Here is a 26,121-nt window from a genome sequence, read left to right as displayed (position 1 = left end):
GTATTGCGCCAAATTGCTATGTGTGTGTGTAAAGAAATCCTTGCAAAAGTTGTTTGCATAAGATCTCTGCAAAATGAAGGGAGCTGAGTTTTGCAGAGGCAAGCCACGCCTCAAACAATGTATCAGTTTGCTGGAAGATGGCTGGATTTGACAGTTGGGAATTTGAGCTTGTAGGGAGAGCACAGAAATAGACAGGCTCTCTGGCTACGGTCAAGTAGCAGTTTAAATATGCTATGCTGGATATATTGAATGCTGATTGATTAGTTATTGATCCTATGCAACTACAAGCACATTGTACGATTGCTGAACTGTTTATTCGACTTCAACTCGACAAGTTTGTTCTTTCAATTCCTCTGCCTGGTCTGAGTCTTTTGCACATGGTGTTAACTGGACGCTGCTGGTTCCGCTACACACACTCCCTAACAGTAAAAAGCACTGAAGACTGTTGTATGCAGTAGCCACCTTCTTTTTTCCCTTGTCTCAGAACAAACAGCTTTTGGAATTGCTGTAAAGATGGGGAAGAACTAAGAAGAGAAATGTTCGGAAGTGTGTCTGAGTGTCCCGGGCCTCTCTGAGCGCTGCTTTTAACTTGTCAAAACATTTTGCTTTCCTCCTGGCCTTGGTCCCTGTGCAGTCCCATTCTCATGATTTTTCTCTCTCTTGCAGGGAGGCCAAGCAAGCGGATTGTCGGAACGATGCACGGCGGAGAAACCGAGGATGATGTGAGTAGTAACCGGTGGCGCTTTTGGCAGAACTTTTCATGCCACCACAAAGAGCCTGTACATTCAGCCGATACCTACCTCGCCTTACTCTGTATCTCTGCGGTGTGCCCTCCTTTCATCAAAGCACCCACACGTCGCATCTTTCGAGTCTTTTTGTCCTATCTTTTTTGTGTCTCCTTCCTTTTGTGTCTTTTTTGCTTTTCTTCTCCTGCGGCTGCTGCTGTGCTTAAGCGGAGGAGACTGGCGAGGACCGTTTCTTGGAGAGCCGCAAGGTGGACTGGCCCTCTTTTTTGTGATTATCACATCGCTATTACATGATTCTATTGTGCAATGGTTTACTTTTGATTATTAGGTGTTAAATGACGGACTTTGAAAGCCAAGCTTCACTGCAGGGGGATTTTAATTGGTTTTAGGAGGCACTGTATGCCTAGTCTTGCGCTCGCTCGTAACTAGAGCCTGAATTAAAGGCCTTTCTATTAAGAAGAGCATGTGCTTAATCATCTTCCTAATGATGTTTAATATGCCCATGATTTCTCTAATCCTTCCCCACAGTGATGGCCTCCATTTCCTTTAATATCTCAGCCACATTAAGGGAGATCTCAGCCGGGCACGGCCATCTGCTCCTCATACTTTCGACTTTGGGCCCAAACTCCATTAAAAGAAATAACTGTATAATTCATTATCTTAAATCTAATTGCTTTCAGAGCTGCCACTCTGAAGGAACTCTTTGGGATTTTGCCTTGTGTGCTATTTTAAGATCAAGGCATTGCTTTCATTGGACGTTCCATGTGCTTTTCAATCTCATTGTCCCTAAAGTGACATCTTATTCACAACAGACCTACAGGGAACCATTTTTAATTGTTTATAACCTACCCTGTTTCCCTGAAAATAAGACATCCCCAGAAAATAAGACCTAGTAGAGGTTTTGCTGAATTGCTAAATATAAGGCCTCCCTTGAAAGTAAGACCTAGTAAAGTTTTTGTTTGGAAGCATGCAGGATCGGTAAATGTACGTAGCATAGATTGTTGTACATGGACATAAAGGTAGTACAAGAAATAATAATAATAATAATAATAATAATAATAATAATAATAATAATAATAATAATAACTTTATTCTTGTATCCCCCCTCCATCTCCCAGAAGGGACTCAGGGCAGCTTCCACAGGGATAAGCCCAACAACAACATAAATTCACATACAAACAGAAATTTAAAACAGTAATTTTAAAACAGTATAGCAATAAAATATAATATAGAAATTCTTGAAAGGATTCGCAGCTTGGTTATGCTGTTTTGTGATGACAACTACTGTACAGTAGACAATAAATTTTCATTTTTAAAAATTCAACCATAAATGTGAATTCGTCTTTGTGGAAAAATAAGACATCCCCTGAAAATAAGACCTAGGGCATCTTTGGGAGCAAAAATTAATATAAGACACTGTCTTATTTTCGGGGAAACAGGGTAGCAGTTCGAAAACATGCAAATGTGAGTAGATCAATAGTGGAAGTAGATCAAAATAGTGGGAGTAGATCCCACTCTGGTGGGAAGGTAATGGTGCTCCATGCAGTCAAGCTGGCCACATGACCTTGGAGGTGTCTACGGACAACGCCGGCTCTTCGGCTTAGAAATGGAGATGAGCACCAACCCCCAGAGTCGGTCATGACAGGACTTAACGTCAGGGGAAACCTTTACCTTTTATACATACAATACTACTAACCTTGAGGTTGCATTGCCAAACTATCGATGCTCTTTTAATCCTGCCTGCCTGTTGCTTGGAACTATTATTTGAAATAGTGTATATTTACTTAGCTGTTGGTTTCAAGCCATAAAGTTTTCTCCTGTTGTGTCATCTGGGAGCATGCCTCCCAATGGGGAGGTTTCTTGCATTTCTGTTGTGTTCCAAGAAAAGCTTTGTCTGCCCTTCCTTCTAGTTTAGAATACCTTTTCTAGGTAGTTGGCACGATTGGCACGAAGATAACGGAGGGGTGTGTGAGTTGTCAAAGAGTAGACTTTGCTACTCCACAGGCTCTTAGCCCTTTTCCCCTCCTTCATTGTTAGGAGATTAGGTTTGACCCTTTTGCTGCAGCACCTCCCTTACTCTCTTTCATTTGACCGTTTCTGCCGGTTTCGGTTATGGCTTTAATTTCTTTCTGCTTCCTTCTCACCTTGTCTCTGCATGCTGCGGCCACTTCTCCTCCTCTTCCTCCAACTCACAGTTTGGGGGAGCCCGTGCCCAAGGCAATAAACGTAGAGCTTCCAGAGCCAAAGCGAAGGTGGGTATTGTGCTTCTGTGTTTCATGCCTCTGGCCATTGTTGCCTATCCTGCGACATATCCAGCACATTCTTGCTTCAGGTTGAGCCTCTTGCTACTTGATACTCGGCACCCACTTCGGCCTTCAAGGTGGTGGCTGCCTCGACATTCCCAGTCATTTGTCTCCCAGATCCTCAGTCTCTCTCCAGCCTCATGGGATGCAAGACTGGAGAGAGACTGAGGATCTGAGGGGAGACCAAAGGAAAAAGCAGGTAAAAAGGGAGACTAAGAACCCGAGAGATGAACAAACAAATGTGCCACCATCTCCAGCTCGAAGGCACAAGTGAGTTTCCATTTCCATCTTTTCACAGTAGCAAATGAATGAGACGTGAGGTTGTTCCAAAAGGTGTACTATATACAAGGGTTGAATGAAAAGTAATGCCTCCACCTTCGTAACTCCTCAAGAGATGGCAGTCCTGGTATGCGGCAGGTATTGGCTTGTTCAGTAGACTCTCCTCTACAGTTCCATTTGGCAGGAAGCCTTAGCATTGAACGGTTGTGTTGTTAAAGTGCGAAGTATGGAACCTGCGCAGGCAAGAAAGCCTTAGCATTGAACGGTTGTGTTGTTAAAGTGCAAAGTATGGAACCCTGCGTAGACGGAGAAGCCTTAGCATTGAACGGTTGTGTTGTTAAAGTGCGAAGTATGGAACCCTGCGCAGACGGAGAAGCCTTAGCATTGAACGGTTGTGTTGTTAAAGGGCGAAGTATGGAACCCTGCGCAGACGGAGAAGCCTTAGCATTGAACGGTTGTGTTGTTACAGTGCGAAGTATGGAACCCTGCGCAGACGGAGAAGCCTTAGCATTGAACGGTTGTGTTGTTAAAGTGCGAAGTATGGAACCCTGCGCAGACGGAGAAGCCTTAGCATTGAACGGTTGTGTTGTTAAAGTGCGAAGTATGGAACCCTGCCCAGACGGAGAAGCCTTAGCATTGAACGGTTGTGTTGTTAAAGTGCGAAGTATGGAACCCTGCGCAGACGGAGAAGCCTTAGCATTGAACGGTTGTGTTGTTAAAGGGCGAAGTATGGAACCCTGCGCAGACGGAGAAGCCTTAGCATTGAACGGTTGTGTTGTTAAAGTGCGAAGTATGGAACCCTGCGCAGACAAGGAAGCCTTAGCATTGAACGGTTGTGTTGTTAAAGTGCGTAGTATCATTCAGTGAGAGATTTCAAGCATAATTGACATTTCACAAGAATGTGTGGATCACATTATTGCTTTGCTTGGTTATCAGAAGATCTGTGCACAATGGGTCCTGTAAGACGCCGGTTGCGGAAACAGAGTGTCGACTTCTTCCGTGACGGCTTCAGAAAACGTGTTCATCGTTGGCAGAAATTTATCCAATTGTCTGGTGATGATGTGGACAAGTGAATAGTGGTAGTTAAAGAGCACATTCTAAGGATTATTTCTGCGTTTGATTTATTAAAATATTCCCATCCAAACCCAAGTAACGAAGGTGGAGGCATTACTTTTCATTCAACCCTCGTATATTCCAAATGCCTGAAATATCTGAAATACAGGACACTTCAAGTCCCAATCATTTTGGATACTCAACCTCTACTGGTAGCGGTCGTAAAACAGCTTCAGAAACACTCTAGATTAAAAGAACAGGTCCTTGGAGAATTAACAAGCCGTGCTCCCTGGCTGTTTGCGGGAAGGCAAGATGCTCTGTACGTGCTCAGAGTAATATTGTTTTTGAAGAACATGCCTATGTTTCTTTAAAGAAAGGTCATTCCTCAAAGAGAAGGCCACCTCACACAAAGAGCTTCTGCCTTGTTTTCTCAGGATTTCCTGTCTTTCCATTGTGTTGCTTTGTTGAACATTCTGGGACCCAGAAGGCTTTGCAGAGATATTTTAATATCTAACATGTATCTATTATAAAAATACATTTTAATATATGTATTTGTGGCGTCTTTACAATGTTTAGATGTTTTAATTATTCTGTAACTCGGCTTGAGCCAGGAGGAGAGGCAGGCAAGAAATAAAATGGATTGCTGTGAGTTTTCCGGGCTGTCTGGCCATGTTCCAGAAGCATTCTCTCCTGACGTTTCACCCACATCTATGGCAGGCATCCTCAGAGGATGTGAGGTCTGCTGGAAACTAGGCAAGTGGGGTTCATATATCTGTGGAATAATGTCCAGGGTGGGAGAAAGAACTCTTGTCCGTTTGAGGCAAGTGGGAATGTTGCAGTTGGCCACCTTGATTAGCATTGCATGGCCTTGCAGCTTCAAAGCCTGGCTGCTCCCTTCCCAGGGGAATCCTTTGTTGGGAGGTGTTAGCTCCCAACAAAAATGTAAAAATATTTTAAATTGTAAGTTGCTCGGAGCACTCTGGTGGAGAGCGACTAATTAAGAAATAAAGTGAAGTGAAGAAGCTGGCCCTGATTGTTTCCTGTCTAGAATTCCTCTTTTTTTCTAAGTGTTGTTCTTCATTTACTGTCCTGACTTTAAGGGTTTTTTTAATACTGGTAGCCAGATTTTGTTTATTTTCATGGTTTTCTCCTTTTTGTTGAAATTGTCCGCATGCTTGTATATTTCAATGGCTTTTCTGTGTGTGTAGACAATTTCAACAGAAAGGAGGAAACCATGCAAATGAACAAAATCTATTAAAAATTCTACTCTAAAATCATTTCCCCGGGCAGGAAGCAGCCATGCTTTGAAGCTGCAAGGCCATTCAATGCTAATCAAGGTGATCAATTGCAACATTCACATTTGCCGCAAACAGACAAGAGTTCCTTCTCCCAACCTGGACTTTCCACGGGTATATAAACCCCACTTGCCTAGTTTTCCAACAGACCTCACAACCTCTGAGGATGCCTCCCATAGATGTGGGTGAAACATCAGGAGAGAATGCTTCTGGAACATGGCCATACAGCCTCGAAAACTCAACAACCCAGCGATTCTGTCCATGAAAGCCTTCCAACAACAAATGTAATAATAATAATAATAATTATTATTATTATTATTATTATTATTATTATTATTATTATGGAAAAGAAAAAGGTTTGGATCATGGATGTCGCCATCCCAGGTGACAGTCGCATTGACGAAAAACAACAGGAAAAACTCAGCCGCTATCAGGATCTCAAGATTGAACTTCAAAGACTCTGGCAGAAACCAGTGCAGGTGGTCCCGGTGGTGATGGGCACACTGGGTGCCGTGCCAAAAGATCTCAACCGGCATTTGGAAACAATAGACATTGACAAAATTACGATCTGCCAACTGCAAAAGGCCACCCGACTGGGATCTGCATGCATCATCCGAAAATACATCACACAGTCCTAGACACTTGGGAAGTGTCCGACTTGTGATTTTGTGATATGAAATCCAGCATATCTATCTTGTTTGCTGTTTCATAATAAAATAATAATAATAATAATAATAATAATAATAATAATAATAATAATAATAATAACGTACTTTTAATGTAAGAACCTACATTAAAAACCTGCATAATTATATGTGTAATTATGCAGGTTTTTAATGTAGGTTCTTAATTGTAATGTAATTTTTATTTAAATGGATTTCTAAATGCGATGTAAACTTTTTTTATGTATGTTTTTATATTGTAAGCCGCCCTGAGTTTCTCTGATGTGTGAGAAGGGCGGGATAGAAGTGATGTAATAAATAATAATAATTATTATTATTTATTGCAAAAGTTTTGCTGTAGTGGTCTGCCTTGGAGAGGAGCAGGAAAGGGAAGATCCACCCACTTCTGGATCTAATCATTTATTTATTTACAGTATTTATATTCCACCCTTCTCACCCCGAAAGGGACTCAGGGTGGATTTCAATATAAAAACATACATAAAAACAGTTTACATCGCATTTAGAAATCCATTTAAATAATTACAATGCACACATATATGGCAAACATTCAATGCCAACAGACAAACAACATATATAGACAGACACAGAGGCATTTAACATTTTTTTTCCAGCTTCACAATTCCGGCCACAGGGGGAGCTGTTGCTTCACTGTCCACTAGTGGCTGTACTTCCTCATTCCTTTCCTCGTGTTTTGCTGGCAGTTTTTATGATGTTGTAAATTAGTTCAATTAGCCTCCCGCATAAATTGTACCTAAATTTCCCTACTTGACAGATGCAACTGTCTTTCGGGGCTGCATAGGTCAACAGCAAGCCAGGCTATTTAATGGTCGGGGACTTAACCCAACCCGGGCTTCGAACTCAGTAGTGATTTATTGCAGCTGGTTACTAGCCAGCTGCGCCACAGCCCGGCCCTTATCATGCAGGTTTTTTTTTCTTTACAACTAATGTTTTTATTCATATGCAGACTTAATAACATTACTTAAAAAATGAAATATTTCACTATAGGAGGACTCAGAGGACAGTGAAATTGATCTTGATGACGACGATGACGACGATGACGACGACGACGATTTGGAAGACGACAGCATGGACATTTCTCCAAATAAGGCCAGTCGAAGAATCAGGAAGCCTGAGCCGTTGGAGGAGAGTGACAATGATTTCTGAGAAGGAAGGAAAGAGCCAAGACATTTTGGGGTACCAAATTATCTTTGTTAGATTGTGAAATCTGCACTGTGATGACAAGTAGCGATCGAGAGCGATAGAACATTGAAATGCTATAGTGCCAATGATTTAAACATTTTCAGCAAGAGGTCTACTGTTAAATCATTCGAGAGCAAAGAGCAAGGAAGAAAGAACTTTTTTTTTTGAGATAAATTCCAGTTTTCTTTTAATGTAAGGATAAATTAACACTTTGACTTTTCTATCCTAAACTTCATTCCAGAACAAAACACCAAGTGCCTGCAATGCTTGAGAGAAAAGAAGGAACTGTAGGAATATTACATTTGTTGTGAAACCTCATAGTCCATATTTCATATACTTCCCCTTTATTGTTACAACCAAATTTAATCTGCTTTCCTAAATTAAGTTTTTAAACAGATGAGCCAACTGTGCCCCAAGGATCATAACACTCTTCAAAGACCGTGGCAAGTCCCTTTTACTGTGTTTTTTGCATCAGGATATGCTTTTGTAAATCCATGAGGAGCTAACTTGCCGTTTATTTCAGGATGAAGGGAATGGGATTGAGAGAGCATTTTACATTTCGGAAATGTTTTCATGGTAAAATAGGAACATTTCAGGGCCGTTGCCCTCAGGCCTGAGTTACCTGTCGCACAGATTTAAAGCAAATTTGTTTACAAGGAGAAATGCAAATGGTGTGATTCCAGGCCTGGCTGCATCTCTTCGTGCTCACTAGCCTTATGCGCCAAACACTCCCTCCCTAACTTCTTTTTTCGGATGGTAAACAGCAACAATCCAGTCTAATACCAGCAAAGGTTGAGATCTGTATTAAGGATTCTTCAGACAGTACTCTGAATGTTTTCTTTGACTGTGACATTTCTGTTTTTCACAAATAAATGTGGTTTTATCCCCATCATCATTCTCCTTTCCTCCCTATTTTTTTTCCATCGTCCAGTTATTGGGGATGGCAGTAACTAAGGATTACACCTCAAGAGACAGTCTTTTGGACCTTACTAAAGGAGGCATGCCACAGCAGCTGCAGTATTGTAAGCTACGAGGGTTGAATGAAAAGTAATGCCTCCACTTTTGTAACTCCTCAGCAGATGGCAGTCCTGGTCTGCGGCAGGTCCTGGCTTGTTCAGGAGACTCTCCTCTACAGTTCCATTTGACGGAAAGGCTTAGCATTGAACGGTTGTGTTGTTAAAGGGCCAAGTATGGAACCCTGCGCAGACGGTTAGTCAATGTGACTTAACGTGCAGTCACTGAATTCTTGACAGCAGAAGGTGTCACCCCAAAGGAGAAAGGCATCAGCTTCATTCTCGTAACGTGAGACGAGTTCCTGGCAAATTTCAGGTCTGTGTGCATTCATTTCAGGCATCAGCATCCTGGGTACCCATCGTGCACAGATCTTCCAATAGCCAAGCAAGGCAATAACGTGACCCACACGTTCTTGTGAAATGCCGATTATGCTTGAAATTTCTCTCTCGATCTTCCTGAATTAACCTATCAACCTTTTGCTTGTGAAACTCAGTGGTTGCTGTCACAGGATATCCAACTCTTTGTTTGTCATGCAAGTCAGATGTTCCCACCTCAACATCTTTAAACATACTCGTCCAATGACACACAGGACTCACATCAAAACAGTCACCATAAACAGCTTGCATTCTCCCATGAATCTCCTTTGGGGCGACACCTTCTGCAGTCAAGAATTCAATGACTGCACGTTGCCTAAGTCACATTGACCGACCGTCTGCTCAGCGTTCCATACTTTGAACTTTAACAACACAACCGTTAAATGCTAAGACTTCCCTGTCTGCGCAGGGTTCCATACTTTGAACTTTAACAACACAACCGTTCAATGCTAAGGCTTCCCTGTCTGCGCAGGGTTCCATGCTTCGCACTTTAACAACACAACCGTTCAATGCTAAGACTTCCCTGTCTGCGCAGGGTTCCATACTTTGAACTTTAACAACACAACCGTTCAATGCTAAGGCTTCCCCGTCTGCGCAGGGTTCCATACTTCACACTTTAACAACACAACCGTTCAATGCTAAGACTTCCCTGTCTGCACAGGGTTCCATACTTCGCACTTCAACAACACAACCATTCAATGCTGAGGCTTCCCTGTCTGCGCAGGGTTCTATACTTCGCACTTCAACAACACAACCGTTCAATGCTAAGGCTTTCCGCCAAATGGAACTGTAGAGGAGAGTCTCCTGAACAAGCCAGGACCTGCCGCAGACCAGGACTGCCATCTGCTGAGGAGTTGCAAAGGTGGAGGCATTACTTTTCATTCAACCCTCATACTTCTGGTGATTACAGATTAGAGAGATGGGCTAAAACGAACAAAAGGGGTTCAGCAGGGATACATGCAAGAGACTCCACTTAGGCAGAAAAAATGAAATGCAAAGATACAGAATGGGGGATACCTGGGTCGATAGCAGTTTGTGTGAAAAAGATCTTGGAGTCCTCGTGGGGAGGAAGGTGAATATGAGCCAACGACGTCATGCAGCAGCTCAAAAAGCCATTGGGATTTTGGCCTGCATACCAGGGAAGCCATGCTCCTCCTCTATTCTGCCTTGGTTAGACCACACTTGGAATCACACCGTGTCCAATTCTGGGCACCTCAATTGAAGGGAGATGTTGACAATCTGGAATGTGTCCAGAGGAGGGAGACTCAAAGGATCAAGGGTCTGGAGAACAAGCCCTATGAGGAGTGGCTGAAAGAGCTGGACATGTTTAGCCTGCAGAAGAGAAGGCTGAGAGGAGACAGGATGAAGGCCATGGATCAAGATGTGAGTGGAAGTCGGAGGGAGGAGCAAACTTGTTTTCTGCTGTCCTGGAGACTAGGACACAAATACTACAGGAAAGGAGATTCCACCGGAACATCAGGAAGAACTTCCTCACTGTGAGAGAGAGCTGTTCAGCAGTGGAACTCTCTGCCCCGGACTGTGATGGAGGCTCCTTCTTTGGAGGGTTTTAAACAGAGGCTGGATGTCTATCAGAATGCGATTTTCCTGCTTCTTGGCACAATGGTGTTGGACAAGGTCTCTTCCAGCTGTAGGATTCTAGGATTCTCTCCACCAAGCAACTCTTGGCGCCAGTGACCAGAATGAGAAAGACTAGGTAAACCATGAGAAAGACTTCAGCAGCTGCCTTCCGGTGAGGCTGCATCACGGCTTTGGAGTCTCCTTTGCACCAAGCAGCGTCCGCTTGGCCAGTGAAGGTCCTTTTTTCCACCGCTTCTTCAGGGAAATGTTTGGGGATGGCACACACACATGGACCCAAGGTCCGGCAGACCCTCGCTCACATCTCCACTCTGCAGCCAGGCGCGTTGGTGCAAATGGCATCGGTGATCACCTTGGCGCCAGACTCCCCAATCCGATTGCCCTGCAAACTGAATGGGGAGAAAGTGTGAACGTTAAGAAACCAGTAGAGTCTCGGTTATCCGACATAAATGGACCAGCAGAATGTCGCATAAGCGAAAACGTTGGATGATACAGAGGGATCACTCACGTGCTCACTCAGGCGGTGAGTTCCCCATCTCTTGCCTTCTCTCACTCTCCCTCTGTCTCACTCACTCACCGGGCCATCCTGGTTCTGCCACCGCCGCCGTTGCCGCTAAGACCCGGCCTGGTGAGCGGGCAAGGGCGACAAAGGTGGCAGCGGCATCAGAAGCAAGAGCCTGGCCACCTCTTCCAGGCTCCTGTTTCTGCCGCCTTTGTCACCCTCCCTTGCTCACTCACTCAGTCACTCACTCACTGGACCGGGTTAGTGGCAAAGGCGGCAGCGGCAGAACCAGGACCCAGCCCGGTGAGTGAGCGAGCGAGGGAGGGCGGTTCCAGGGCGTCGGATAATACGGAGTGTCGGATGAGCGGAAGTCGGATAACCAAGACTCTATTGTACTTCTATCCAGTTTTTATTTCTCACTTTTTCTATTATCCCACCCATGGGAATTTATATTTATGTCATACAAATCCTTAATGCAATCATAGCCTTGGTCTTTCATGTCTTTCCACCACATGGGGTCGAACACGTTTTCATATAAGCTTTCTAAGGGAGTCCACTTTAATAGAGTGTTTGCCAATGAATGGCCACCAAGCCCAGCACTTCTAACGAATGGCGGCTGTTAAGCACCAAGCCCGCCACTTTCTAAACGTTGCAAGGCCAATACAAAATGGGTTGCGTATACCCTTGCGAGATGAACCCACTGGGTCATGGCAAGGGACTTACTTAATGTAAGTCAGGCTGTGGCTCCTGGTCAGAGCGGTGGCGATGCAGATGGCCCCGTCCATGCCCAGCAAGTTCTCCTGGAGACTGTCAACAAAAGAAGAAGACAAATGCCTGGGGTCAAGGGGGAGGGAAATGCCTATTCCCACCTCAGTGCAATTTACATATATATTCAGAGTATTGAAGACTATTCTCTTGCTCTCTGTCCAGCTCCTCCCTCTCAAATAAATTCACAGTTAAACCATCCCATCATGAAGAGCCCTGTTATTGTTTTCCACCCGTGAAGACGGGAAAAGAGAAGGCAACCCTGATCATGAAAAACGTACAGGTTATATGGATAAAAAAAAAATCAATACATAGATTTCAAAGTTAAAAAAAATGTAAAAACACATACATATTTGGAAAGATTAAATAAAACTATCCAGACCCTCCAAAAAAACTGCAGCATTTATATGGGCAGGAAAAGTAGACGGAGGAGGCAAAAGAATGGCCTACCTCAAGGCAGCGGTTTTGCACTGACCTTGTGTAACATTTTTACTAAAGAGGAATTGGACAAAATGGAAATAGATGAAGTACTGTATAAGAAAATTAATTTAAGGAGGGGAGTGTTTCGAATTTGGCAACAGGAACATAAAGATGTTTGCCAAACCCACACAAGAAAGAAAATGGAGAGTATGATAACTATGATAAAAGATAAAACGGGTAAAATATGTAGATCAGTAAAAGACAAACTGAAGATTTTTGAAGAGTTTTATAATGAATTACAACAAACATAGAGGAAATCAGGAAATATGTGGAGGAAAACTGGGAGAGTAGGCTGGAGGAGAAAGACAAAGAACTATTAGAACAACGTATTAAGAGGACAGAAATAGAGGAAGTTATTAAGGATTTAAAAGCCGGAAAAGCTCCAGGTCCGGACAGATTGGGAACAGAATATTATAAAAGCTTCAGAGAAATATTGATTCCAAAATTGTTAGAATTGTATAATGGAATAATGAAAGGAGAGAAATACCGGAATCATGGAGAAAGTCATTAATAATACTAATACCAAAATCTGACAAAATCTTAACAGACTCAGGATCATATGAGCCCATATCATTAGTCAATCAAGATAGAAAAATATCATCAGCTATAATAGCTAATAGAATGAATAAATGTATGTACTAGACATGTCCAAAAAATCATTTTGAATTGTATATCGGAATTATTTCGGATTGTTCTCGCTTTTTGATACGCATTCCGAGACATTGTCTCACAGCGCAACCAGCAATGTAATTCGAACCATTGTTGGCCCATTCTCTAATTGTCTCTTAACGTTTCGTTAATTTTTCCTCCCCCCAAAATTTTTTAAAATATATTTTTAAAAATATTTTAAAAATTATTTTGTTTCTGCAACCTACCTAGAATGGGAGTTATTTGCAAATTTGATGAGGATAGCTTAAGAAATGAGGGCGGGAGAGCCTATAAAAGTCCCCCCCCCCTCGGGTTCTTTCTTTTCTTTTTCTTTTTTATTTTTGGCGATTGCGCATGCGCGTCCGCCATTTTAGAAACATTTAGAATCATTACGAATTTTCGGAAATATCTGAAATTTTTGGGTGAAAAAATCGGAAATACTTTCTATATCGGAGCACCAGTGCCCCTTACTTTAGAAACGAGAATTGAAACACTTTTTCCATCGATCAGACATGCCTAGTATGTACAAATATATTTTTAAAAGATCAATGTGGGTTTGTAAAAGGAAGACAGGTGTCAAATTTGATAGGGAGTGCATTAAATAAAATTTGTGTGTCCCGAAACAGAAAGAGAAAGGCAGGAATATTAGCACTAAATATATTTAAAGCTTTTGATTGTGTGGAATGGATATCAGCCAGCAAGCCAATGCCTTAAATCAAGAAACCTCTTCCTAATATCTGCAGAGATACTTGCAGGAATATCTCGGCAAAATAAATAGATAATTACAGAATAAAAGACTGGTGCAACCTTAGCACAGGATCATTTCTCTGTTCCTTGGACTTACTTCAGTCTGCGGAGGGTGCCGTTGACTTTCAGGGCGCCGGCCATGGCTTTGGCTCCAGCCAAACCGATAGCATTTCCTCTTAAGCTGAGGTCGGAAACAAAGAAGAATGAGTCCAGGTAAGCTGAATTTGTGCGATGTTCAAATAGGGGAAAGAATCCACCCCAAGCCAGAGGCGCAAAAGGGAATATCTGGAAACCACGGGTGCCAATGGCTAGCAACACCAGCCTCTCAAGTCTTGAGATAGCATGATTAAGAATCTAATGTTGCCGAAGGCTTTTATGGCCGGAATCACTGGGTTCTTCCCTCCGGCAAGCACTCGGCCCTTTGGAGGCACCCCGTGTGTGTTGCAACACACACAGGGTTCCCCTAAACCGAGTGCTTGCCATAGGGATGATCCTCAACCCTCCGGCGAGCACTAAGCCTTTTGGGGGCACCCTGTGCATATTGCAACGCGCACGGGGCTCCCCTAAACCGAGTGCTTGTTGTAGGGATGAGGCTCGTCTCTCCAGTAAACACTCAGCCTTTTGGAGGCACCCTGTGCATGTTGCTAGGCAGCAATGTGCACAGGGCTCCTCTAAACCGAATTCTTAGCGTAGGGATGAGGCTCATCCCTCTGGCAAGCACTCGGCCCTTTGGAGGCACCCCATACGTGTTGGTAGAGCACGGGGCTCCCCTAAACTGTGTGCTTGCCTTAGGGATGAGGCTCGTCCCTCTGGCAAACACTCGGTCTTTTGGAGGGACCCCGTGTATGTTGCTAGGCAGCAATGCTCACGGGGCTCCCCTAAACCAAGTGCTTGCCATAGGGATGAGGCTCGACCCTCCAACAAGCACTCAGCCTTTTGGGGGCACCCTGTGTGTGTTGCAACGCACACAGGGCTCCCCTAAACCGAGTGCTTGCCAGAGGGTCGAGCCTCGTCCCTACGGCAAGCACTTGGTTTAGGGGAGCCCCGTGCTCTAGCAACGTGCATGGGGTGCCTCCAAAGGGCTGAGTGCTTGCCGGAAGGATGAGCCTCGTCCCTACAGCAAGCACTCGGTTTAGGGGAGCCCCCTGCTCTAGCAACGTGCATGGGGTGCCTCCAAAGGGCTGAGTGCTTGCCGGAAGGATGAGCCTCGTCCCTACAGCAAGCACTCGGTTTAGGGGAGCCCCCTGCTCTAGCAACGTGCATGGGGTGCCTCCAAAGGGCTGAGTGCTTGCCGGAAGGATGAGCCTCGTCCCTACAGCAAGCACTCGGTTTAGGGGAGCCCCCTGCTCTAGCAACGTGCATGGGGTGCCTCCAAAGGGCTGAGTGCTTGCCGGAAGGATGAGCCTCGTCCCTACAGCAAGCACTCGGTTTAGGGGAGCCCCCTGCTCTAGCAACGTGCATGGGGTGCCTCCAAAGGGCTGAGTGCTTGCCGGAAGGATGAGCCTCGTCCCTACAGCAAGCACTCGGTTTAGGGGAGCCCCCTGCTCTAGCAACGTGCATGGGGTGCCTCCAAAGGGCTGAGTGCTTGCCGGAAGGATGAGCCTCGTCCCTACAGCAAGCACTCGGTTTAGGGGAGCCCCCTGCTCTAGCAACGTGCATGGGGTGCCTCCAAAGGGCTGAGTGCTTGCCGGAAGGATGAGCCTCGTCCCTACAGCAAGCACTCGGTTTAGGGGAGCCCCCTGCTCTAGCAACGTGCATGGGGTGCCTCCAAAGGGCTGAGTGCTTGCCGGAAGGATGAGCCTCGTCCCTACAGCAAGCACTCGGTTTAGGGGAGCCCCCTGCTCTAGCAACATGCACGGGGTGCCTCCAAAAGGCTGAGTGCTTACTGGAGAGATGAGCCTCATCCCTACAACAAGCACTGTTTTTAGGGGAGCCCCGTGCACGTTGCTGCCTAGCAACGCGCACAAGGTGCCTTCAAAAGACTGAGTGCTTGCCACAGAGACGAGCCTAATCTCTATGGCAAGCACTCGATTTAGGGGAGCTCTGTACTCTAGCAATGGGCATGGGGTGCCTCCAAAGGGCCAAGTGCTTGCCGGAGTGTCGAGTCTCGTCCCTACGGCAAGCACTTGGCCCTTTGGAGGCACCCCATGCATGTTGCTAGAGCACAGGGCTCCCCAAAACTGAGTGCTTGCCGTAGGGATGAGGCACGTCCCTACTGCAAGCACCGGGCCTTTTGGAGACACCTCGTGATGGCCCCATTATCTGTTCCGGTTATCCGACATTTGGCCCGCCCATTTATGTGACATAACTGGGACTCTATTGTATTATTATTACAAAACATCCGATAATATTGCACATGTCTATTACTTACTCTAGCACAGCAAGGCTCTTGTTAACACTCAAGGCTTCTCCCAGGGCAACGGCCCCACGTTCCCCAATGAGCGTCGCCTGGAGGCTGCAACCAAGTAGGACACGTTGAGGACAATTCCCGGTCCGTCCCGCCAGTGGCCAACAAGTAGTTCTATGGGGCCAACCCTCCCATGAGACAACGACAGGAAACGGGTTTCCCATCAGTTACATGCAAAGTTCTCTTCCCTGTATTAAAATACCCCTGGGGTGTCACAACCGAGCAACACTGATTGTCAAAGCCTAATGGTAATTCTGCCTAATTATGGAAAGTTCCTTGACAAAATTGAAGGAAAAGCTGACAAGGAGAAGACCTGGCTCTGGCTCACGAATGGGACCCTGAAGAAGGAGACAGAAGGCCTGATCCTTGCAGCCCAGGAGCAAGACATCAGGACAAAGGCAATTAATAATAATAATAATAATAATAATAATAATAATAATAATAATAGAAGACCTGGCTCTGGCTCACGAATGGGATCCTGAAGAAGGAGACAGAAGGCCTGATCCTTGCAGCCCAGGAGCAAGACATCAGGACAAAGGCAATTAATAATAATAATAATAATAATAATAATAATAATAATAATAATAATAATAATAATAATAGAAGACCTGGCTCTGGCTCACAAATGGGACCCTGAAGAAGGAGACAGAAGGCCTGATCCTTGCAGCCCAGGAGCAAGACATCAGGACAAAGGCCATTCAGGCCAAGATCGGAAAATCAGCTGATGACCCAAAATGCAGACTGTGCAAGGAAACCGACAAAACCATGGATCATATCCTCAGCTGCTGTAAGAAAATTGCACAGACAGACTACAAACAGAGGCACAACTATGTGGCCCAAATGATTCATTCGAACGTATGCCTCAAGTACCACCTCCCAGCAGCAAAGAACTGGTGGGATCACAAACCTGCAAAAATCTTGGAAAATGAGCACGCAAAGATACTGTGGGACTTCCGAATCCAGACTGACAAAGTTCTGGAACACAACACACCAGACCTCACAGTTGTGGAAAAGAAAAAGGTTTGGATCATTGATGTTGCCATCCCAGGTGACAGTCGCATTGACGAAAAACAACAGGAAAAACTCAGCCGCTCTCAGGACCTCAAGATTGAACTTCAAAGACTCTGGCAGAAACCAGTGCAGGTGGTCCCGGTGGTGATGGGCACACTGGGTGCCGTGCCAAAAGATCTCAGCCGGCATTTGGAAACAATAGACATTGACAAAATTATTGCAAAAGGCCACCCTACTGGGATCTGCGAGCATCATCCGAAAATACATCACACAGTCCTAGACACTTGGGAAGTGTCCGACTTGTGATTTTGTGATACGAAATCCAGCATGTCTATCTTGTTTGCTGTGTCATAATAAAATAATAATAACTTTATTTTTATAACCGATGAAATCTTAGAAACGTACTAGAGAGCAGTGAGTGTCGAGTTCACCCGGAGCGCCAAGGCCAAGGCAACTATTCCTTCGTCCCCGATGGCATTTTCTTGTAAACTGGAAGAAAAAAGTAGTTATTAGGAGCCATCCATCTCAATTCTCCTCTGGGTCTCACAATCCAAGACAAGGGAGCCATAGGCAAACTACATGTCCCATGAACAAGAGGAAGAAGTCCATCCTGCTGAACATTAGGCAGTGGGATTGGGCTGTGTCACAGCTGGTTAGCAACCAGCTGCAATAAATCACTACTGACCGAGAGGTCATGAGTTCGAAGCCAGCCCGAGTCCCAACCATTAATAGTCTCGCTTGCTGTTGTCCTATGCATCTCTCAAGTAGGAAATTTAGGTACCGCTTTATACGGGGAGGCTAATTCAACTCATTTACGACACCATAAAACCTTCCAGCAGAGTGCGGAAAGGAATGAGGAAGCACTCCCATCAAGGACTCGGTGCCGCAAGTGAATCTATGATTCTATGAAAGACAGTTGCATCCGTTGAGTAAGAAATTTAGGTACCGCTTTATGCAGGGAGGCTAATTTAACTCATTTACAACACCATAAAACCACCCAGCAGTGTGCGGAAAGGAATGAGGAAGCACTCCCATGAAGGACTCGGTGTCGCAAGTGAATCTATGATTCTATGAAAGACAGTTGCATCTGTTGAGTAAGAAATTTAGGTACCGCTTTATGCAGGGAGGCTAATTTAACTCATTTACAACACCATAAAACCATCCAGCAGTGTGCGGAAAAGAATGAGGAAGCACTCCCATCAAGGACTCGGTGTCGCAAGTGAATCTATGATTCTATGAAAGACAGTTGCATCTGCTGAGTAAGAAATTTAGGTACCGCTTTATGCAGGGAGGCTAATTCAACTCATTTACGACACCATAAAACCTTCCAGCAGAGTGCGGAAGAATGAGGAAGTACTCCCATCAAGGACTCGGTGTCCTTGATGGGAGTAAAAAAAAAAAATAGAATGCTGGAAAGAAACAGGGACTTACTCCAAGACTTCAAGGCTGTTGTTGAATTGTAGTGCTTGGCTCAGAGTCTTCGCTGCATTGGACTGAATGAAGTTCCATTGTAAACTAGAAAAGAGAGAGAGAGAGAGAGAAACACATTTTCTCCCAGTTTGTTTTTGTGTCAGGAGCAACTTGAGAAACTACAAGTCGCTTCTGGTGTGAGAGAATTGGCTGTCTGCAAAGAAGTTGCCCAGGAGACATCCGGATGTTTGACCATCCTGTGGGAAGCTTCTCTCATGTCCCAGCACGGGAAGCTGGAGCTGACAGATGGATTCGAACCGCCAACCTTTTGGTCAGCAGTCCTGCTGGAACAAGGGTTTAATCCAGGGGTCCTCAAACTTTTTAAGCAGAGGGCCGATTCACGGTCCCTCAGACTGCTGAGAGGCCGGACTAGGATGAAATAGTCCAAAATTAGGATTGTTGTTGTTGTGTGCTTTCAAGTCGTTGCAGACTTAGGTCAACCCTAAGTCTAAAGTTTAGGACAGAGGACTTAGTTTGGGGACCCCTGATCTAGACGATCTCATAAGACCATAGGTAAGCAAAGAGACCTCCAAAGACCATCTAGGTGGTCTCATAAGACCATAGGTAAGGAAAGGGACTCTCAAAGGCCACCTAGATGGTCTCATCAGGCCATCAGAAGACCACAGATAAGGAAAGGGACCCTCAAAGACCATCTAGATGGTTTCATAAGACCATAGTTAAGCAAAGAGACCTCCAAAGACCATCTAGGTGGTCTCATAAGACCATAGGTAAGGAAAGAGACCCTCAAAGGCCATCTAGATTATCTCATCAGGCCATCAGAAGACCACAGATAAGGAAAGGGACCCTCAAAGACCATCTAGATGGTTTCATAAGACCATAGTTAAGCAAAGAGACCTCCAAAGAACATCTAGATGGTCTCATAAGACCACAGGTAAGGAAAGGGACCCTCAAAGGCCATCTAGATGGTTTCATAAGACCATAGTTAAGCAAAGAGACCTCCAAAGAACATCTAGATGGTCTCATAAGACCACAGGTAAGGAAAGGGACCCTCAAAGGCCATCTAGATTATCTCATCAGGCCATCAGAAGACCATAGACATGAAAAGGCACCCTCAAAGACCATCTAGATGGTTTCATAAGACCATAGTTAAGCAAAGAGACCTCTCATAAGACCATAGCTAAGGAAAGGGACCCTCAAAGACCATCTAGATGGTTTCATAAGACCATAGTTAAGCAAAGAGACCTCTCATAAGACCATAGCTAAGGAAAGGGACCCTCAAAGACCATCTAGATGGTTTCATAAGACCATAGGTAAGGAAAGGGACCTCCAAAAGCCATGTAGATGGTCTCATAAGGCCATAGCTAAGCAAAGAGATCTTCAAAGACCATCTAGATGATCTCATAAGACCATAGTTAAGCAAAGAGACCCCAAAGACCATCTAGATGGTCTCATATGACCACAGGTAAGGAAAGGGACCATCAAAGGCCATCTAGATGATGTCATCAGGCCATCAGAAGACCATAGGTAAGGAAAGGAACCCTCAAAGACCATCTAGATGGTTTCATAAGACCATATTTAAGCAAAGAGACCTCTCATAAGACCATAGCTAAGGAAAGGGACCCTCAAAGACCATCTAGATGGTTTCATAAGACCATAGGTAAGGAAAGAGACCTCTCATAAGACCATAGCTAAGGAAAGGGACCCTCAAAGACCATCTAGATGGTTTCATAAGACCATAGGTAAGGAAAGGGACCTCCAAAAGCCATGTAGATGGTCTCATAAGGCCATAGCTAAGCAAAGAGATCTTCAAAGACCATCTAGATGATCTCATAAGACCATAGTTAAGCAAAGAGACCCCAAAGACCATCTAGATGGTCTCATATGACCACAGGTAAGGAAAGGGACCATCAAAGGCCATCTAGATGATGTCATCAGGCCATCAGAAGACCATAGGTAAGGAAAGGAACCCTCAAAGACCATCTAGATGGTTTCATAGGACCACAAGTAAGGAAAGTGACATCCAAAAGCCATCTAGATGGTCTCATAAGGCCATAGCTAAGCAAAGAGACCTCCAAAGATCATCTAGACCAGGGTTCCCCAAACTTTTTAAGCAGAGGGCCGGTCCACAATCCTTCAGACTGTTGAGGGGCCGAATTATCATTTGAAAAAAAATACAGACAAATTCCTATGCATACTGCACATGTCTTATTTGTAGTGCAACAACAACAACAACGAAAGAATACAATATTTAAAAATGAAAATAATTTTAACCAACATAAACCTATCAGGATTTCAATAGGAAGTGTGGGCCTCCTTGTAGGCAATGAGATAGTCAGGTTAATTAGGATTGTTGTTGTTGTTGTGTGTCTTCAAGTCATGTCAGACTTTGGCTGAGCCTAAGTCTAAAATTAATTATTTATTTACTGCATTTATTTACTACATTTATATCCCACCCTTCTCACCCCGAAGGGGACTCAGAGCAGCTGTGTGTATAATATAATACCATATAATAATATTAATTATATGATATATATTACTAATAATATTACAGTATAGTGGTATAGTTCAATATAGTAATATATAATGCTAATATTGTGCTATGCTAATAATATAATATATTGTATATACATGTAATATTGATAATAATATTATAATGTAGTACAATATAACACTAATAATAATACGATATAATAATATTAATTATATATTCTATATTACATATAATATTACTAATAATATTACAGTATAGTGGTATGGTTCAATATAGTAATATATAATGCTAATATTGTGCTATGCTAATAATATAATATATTGTATATACATGTAATATTGATAATAATATTATAATGTAGTACAATATAACACTAATAATAATACGATATAATAATATTAATTATATATTCTATATTACATATAATATTACTAATAATATTACAGTATAGTGGTATAGTTCAATAAAGTAATATATAATGCTAATATTGTGCTATGCTAATAATATAATATATTGTATATACATGTAATATTGATAATAATATTATAATGTAGTACAATATAACACTAATAATAATACGATATAATAATATTAATTATATATTCTATATTACATATAATATTACTAATAATATTACAGTATAGTGGTATAGTTCAATATAGTAATATATAATGCTAATATTGTGCTATGCTAATAATATAATATATTGTATATACATGTAATATTGATAATAATATTATAATGTAGTACAATATAACACTAATAATAATACGATATAATAATATTAATTATATATTCTATATTACATATAATATTACTAATAAAATTAAAGTATAGTGGTATAGTTCAATATAGTAATATATAATGCTAATATTGTGCTATGCTAATAATATAATATATTGTATGTACATATAATTTGTAAGCCACTCTGAGTCCCCTTTGGGGTCAGAAGGGTGTGATACAAATGTAGTAAATAAATGCAGGAAATAAATAATAAATAATTTTTAGACTTAGGCTCACCCAAAGTCTGAAATGACTTGAAGGCACACAACAACAACAACAACAACAACAACAACCCTAATTAACTTGACTATCTCATTGGCCAGAAGCAGAAGCACACTTCCCATTGAAATCCTGATCAATGTATGTTGGTTAAAATTGTTTTTATTTTTAAATATTGTATTGTTCTTTCATTGTTGTTGTTGTTGTTGTTGTTGTTGTTTTTGCACTACAAATAAGACATATGCAAATTTGTTTGTATTTTTTTCAAATGATAATCCGGCCCCTCAACAGTCTGAAGGATGTTGGACTGGCCCTCGGCTTAAAAAGTTTGAAGACCCCTGATTCAGACAATCTCATAAGGCCATAAGTAAGCAAAGAGACCTCCAAGGACCAGGTAGACTTAGGTCAACCCTAAGTCTCAAGTTTAGGACGGGGGCCAGGTCAATGACCTTGCTTAGTTTGGGGAGCCCTGGTTTAACCCATTGCGCGACAGGGGCCTCCCAGTACAGATATGGAAAACAACACTGCTCCTCACTGGCAGCTGGTTCCCGTGAAACTTATGTGGTCGCCATTGGCCAAACCATATTATCATCTACCTCTACTTTGTGATTACTCTTATTCTTTTATTCAATACTAGCTGTGCCCGGCCACGCGTTGCTGTGGCAGAGTGGTGGTGGTATTGGTTAAAAATTGTTGTGTGATTTTTATTTGATGTTATTTGCAATTTTTATTAATTTTATTGTAAGCTATATTTTATTTATTATATTTTATTATTTTCTTGTATTATTTTTAGTTATTTTCTGTTATTATAGTATTTTATTGTATTAATTTTTAGTGTTTTTAATTTTTTTTTTATTGGGTTGCTAGGAGACCAAGTTGGAGGAGCTTAGCCTTCTAACTGGCAGCAATTGGATAAAAGCAATTATTCCTCTCTCTCTCTAATTAGGACTTTATTTTTCTTTTCTTTTTGTTGTATCAACCTAGAGGCGTGGATGATGGGTTGTCAAATTTCGAGGTTGGAGGGCCTGTAGTTTTGTTGTTTTGTGGGTCGCCGTGATGCCATCACTCTTTTATATATATAGACTAGCTGTGCCCGGCCACACGTTGCTGTGGCGAAGTATGGTGGTATGGGAAATAAAGTATTGAGGAACTGGTGGTAGTTAAGGTAAAGGGTCCCCTGGGCTGAGTGGGTTGCTTAGGAGACCAAGTGAGCAGAGCTTAGCCTTCTAACTGGCAGCAATTGGATAAAAACAATTATTGCTCTCCCTCTAATTAGGACTTTATTTTTCTTTTCTTTTTGTTGTATGAATGTAGAGGCGTGGATGAGGGGTTGTGCTGCCAAGTTTAGTGTTTCTGGGATGTGTGGTTTTGTTGTTTAGTCCTAGGCCGAAATTTCATTACCCTTCTATATATATAGATATTGTACTATAACACTTTATTGTAATATTATTAGTAATATTACATATAGTATAAATACGCCATTATAATAGTGTATTATTATTATTATTATTATTATTATTATATTTTTCTTTTCTTTTTGTTGTATCAACCTAGAGGCATGGATGAGGGGTTGTGCTGTCAATTCTCGAGGTTGTGGGGTGTTTAGTTTTGTTGTTTTGTCCGCTGCCGTGATGCCATCACTCTTTTATATATATAGATTGCGAGGAGACCCTGGAAGTTGTTCAGAAAACTATTTCTTAGATCATGAAAACAGGAACAAGGCATGGGTCACTCATTTCCAGAAGTTTTCTAGCGCTCTCATTTCTACGTAGCAAAGTTAGCACCACCGACGGCGAAACGGTCCTTTTCTTGAGTGGGAATCCCTAAAGGAAGTGTCACCTTCCACACTGCCGGTCCCACACCTCCTTCTTTAACGAATGCATAAATTAACAACGCAAATATAATTCACCGAAACTTACTGGAGGGAAGCAAGTGTCTGGTTCGCTTTCAGCGCCAAGGCAATGGCCTGGACGCCTTCATCGTGCAGCAGGTTGGCAGCCAAGCTAGAAGCAAAGAAAGGGGTAAAAAGAACGTTACAACGTGTGCATTTCAATCTCTCTCACTGGAAAGGCCCGATATGTGTGAGAAATCCCAAACCAAATTTTGTTGAAATTCTTCCACCAAAAGTTCTTTTATTCGACAGCATACCGGTGATAAAGACGTTGTGAAGACGTTGAAGAACCTGATCAAGAAGCATCTTATTCAGCTTTTAATTCAGTTCCTTCTAAGCCTCAATTATTCTCTTGTTGAAGGCTGGAATCAGTGGGTTGCTGTGAATTTTCCAGGCTGTTTGGCCATGTTCCAGAAGCATTCTCTCCTGACGTTTCGCCCACAACTATGGCAGGCATCCTCGGAGGTTGTGAGGTCTGTTGGAAACTAGTGGGGTTTATATATCTGTGGGTGAGAGAAAAGACTCTTGTCTGTTGGAGACAAGGAAACAATCAGAGCCAGCTAACACCTCCCAACAAAGGATTCCCCCAGGCAGGAAGCAGCCAGACTTTGAAGCTGTACAGCTACTCAATTCTAATCAAGCTGGTCAATTGGAACATTTACACTTGCCTCCAACAAACAAGAGTTCTTTCTCCCACCCACACTCAGAAAACGGGGATTCCAGACAAGAAGCAATCAGGGCCAGCTAACGCCTCCCAACAAAGGATTCCCCCAGGCAGGAAGCAGCCAGACTTTGAAGCTGAAAGGCTACTCAATTCTAATCAAGCTGGTCAATTGCAACATTCACACTTGCCTCCAACAGACAAGAGTTCTTTCTCCCACCCACACTCAGAAAACGGGAATTCCAGACAAGAAACAATCAGGGCTAGCTAACACCTCCAAACAAAAGATTCCGCCAGGCAGGAAGCAACCAGACTTTCAAGCTGCAAGGCTACTCATTTCTAATCAAGCTGGTCAATTGGAACATTCACACTTGCCTCCAACCGACAAGAGTTCTTTCTCCCACCCACACTCAGAAAACGGGGATTCCAGACAAGAAACAACCAGAGCCAGCTAACACCTCCCAACAAAGGATTCCCCCAGGCAGGAAGCAGCTGGACTTTGAAGCTGCAAGGCTATTCAGTGCTAATCAAGGTGACCAATTGCAACATTCACACTTGCCTCAAACAGACAAGAGTTCTTTTCTCCACCCTAGACATATATAAACCCCACTTGCCTAGTTTTCCAACAGACCTCACAACCTCTGAGGATGCCTGCCATAGATGTGGGTGGAATGTCAGGAGAGAATGCTTCTGGAGCATGGTCATGCAGCTTGGAATACTCACAGCAACTCAATCCTTTTGTTTCCAAAACAATGCCCAGATTTTCTACATGAAATGTGTTTCGCTTTCCAGAAAGGTGAAATGAGGATTTAGCTCCCAAATAAATCTGTGACAGGAGAAGAAGATCTATTCAGCAAGTCCATCTGTCACCGATGAGGACGAGAGAAATGTTGGAGCGAGAAAATATGGAGAAACATCGTAAGGTTCAGGGTCAGCCAGGTACATCAGAAATTTAGGTACCACTTTATGCGGGGAGGCTAATTTAACTCATTTACACCACCATATAACCATCCAGCAGTGTGCGGAAAGCAATGAGGAAGTACTCCCATCAAGGACTCGGTGTCGCAAGTGAGTCTATGATTCTATGAAAGACAGTTGCATCTGTTGAGTAGGAAATTTAGGTACCACTTTATGCGGGGAGGCTAATTTAACTCATTTACACCACCATATAACCATCCAGCAGTGTGCGGAAAGCAATGAGGAAGTACTCCCATCAAGGGCTCGGTGCCGCAAGTGAGTCTATGATTCTATGAAAGACAGTTGCATCTGTTGAGTAGGAAATTTAGGTACCACTTTATGCGGGGAGGCTAATTTAACTCATTTACACCACCATATAACCATCCAGCAGTGTGCGGAAAGCAATGAGGAAGTACTCCCATCAAGGACTCGGTGTCGCAAGTGAGTCTATGATTCTATGAAAGACAGTTGCATCTGTTGAGTAGGAAATTTAGGTACCACTTTATGCGGGGAGGCTAATTTAACTCATTTACACCACCATATAACCATCCAGCAGTGTGCGGAAAGCAATGAGGAAGTACTCCC

The 26,121-nt window shown here is 43.1% G+C and overlaps 2 protein-coding genes across 5 annotated transcripts in view; one reads left to right on the top strand and one right to left on the bottom strand.

Moving 5' to 3' along the window:
- Positions 1-8,448, top strand: part of cluap1 (clusterin associated protein 1) — a 79,738-nt gene extending 71,290 nt beyond the window's left edge. The window contains exons 11-13 of one of the 2 annotated variants that reach the window (XM_062964284.1): positions 667-722; positions 2,942-2,998; positions 7,365-8,448. In XM_062964284.1, the coding sequence (XP_062820354.1) occupies positions 667-722; positions 2,942-2,998; positions 7,365-7,523 (272 nt within the window). In that variant the 3' untranslated portion in view covers positions 7,524-8,448. The remainder of the gene's footprint in view (positions 1-666; positions 723-2,941; positions 2,999-7,364) is intronic. The other variant, XM_062964285.1, reaches the window with a different exon arrangement.
- nlrc3 (NLR family CARD domain containing 3) overlaps positions 7,881-26,121 on the bottom strand; it is a 61,364-nt gene continuing 43,123 nt past the window's right edge. For all 3 annotated transcript variants that reach the window (XM_062964283.1, XM_062964281.1, XM_062964282.1), the window contains 7 exons: positions 23,947-24,030; positions 18,535-18,618; positions 17,509-17,592; positions 16,057-16,140; positions 13,783-13,866; positions 11,769-11,852; positions 7,881-10,932 (listed from right to left, as the gene is read on the bottom strand). In XM_062964283.1, the coding sequence (XP_062820353.1) occupies positions 10,842-10,932; positions 11,769-11,852; positions 13,783-13,866; positions 16,057-16,140; positions 17,509-17,592; positions 18,535-18,618; positions 23,947-24,030 (595 nt within the window). In that variant the 3' untranslated portion in view covers positions 7,881-10,841. The remainder of the gene's footprint in view (positions 10,933-11,768; positions 11,853-13,782; positions 13,867-16,056; positions 16,141-17,508; positions 17,593-18,534; positions 18,619-23,946; positions 24,031-26,121) is intronic.

The sequence above is a fragment of the Anolis carolinensis genome, unplaced genomic scaffold, assembly GCF_035594765.1.
Source record: "Anolis carolinensis isolate JA03-04 unplaced genomic scaffold, rAnoCar3.1.pri scaffold_13, whole genome shotgun sequence".
Taxonomy (NCBI): Eukaryota; Metazoa; Chordata; class Lepidosauria; order Squamata; family Dactyloidae; genus Anolis; species Anolis carolinensis.
This window is presented reverse-complemented; position numbering and strand designations above follow the sequence as displayed.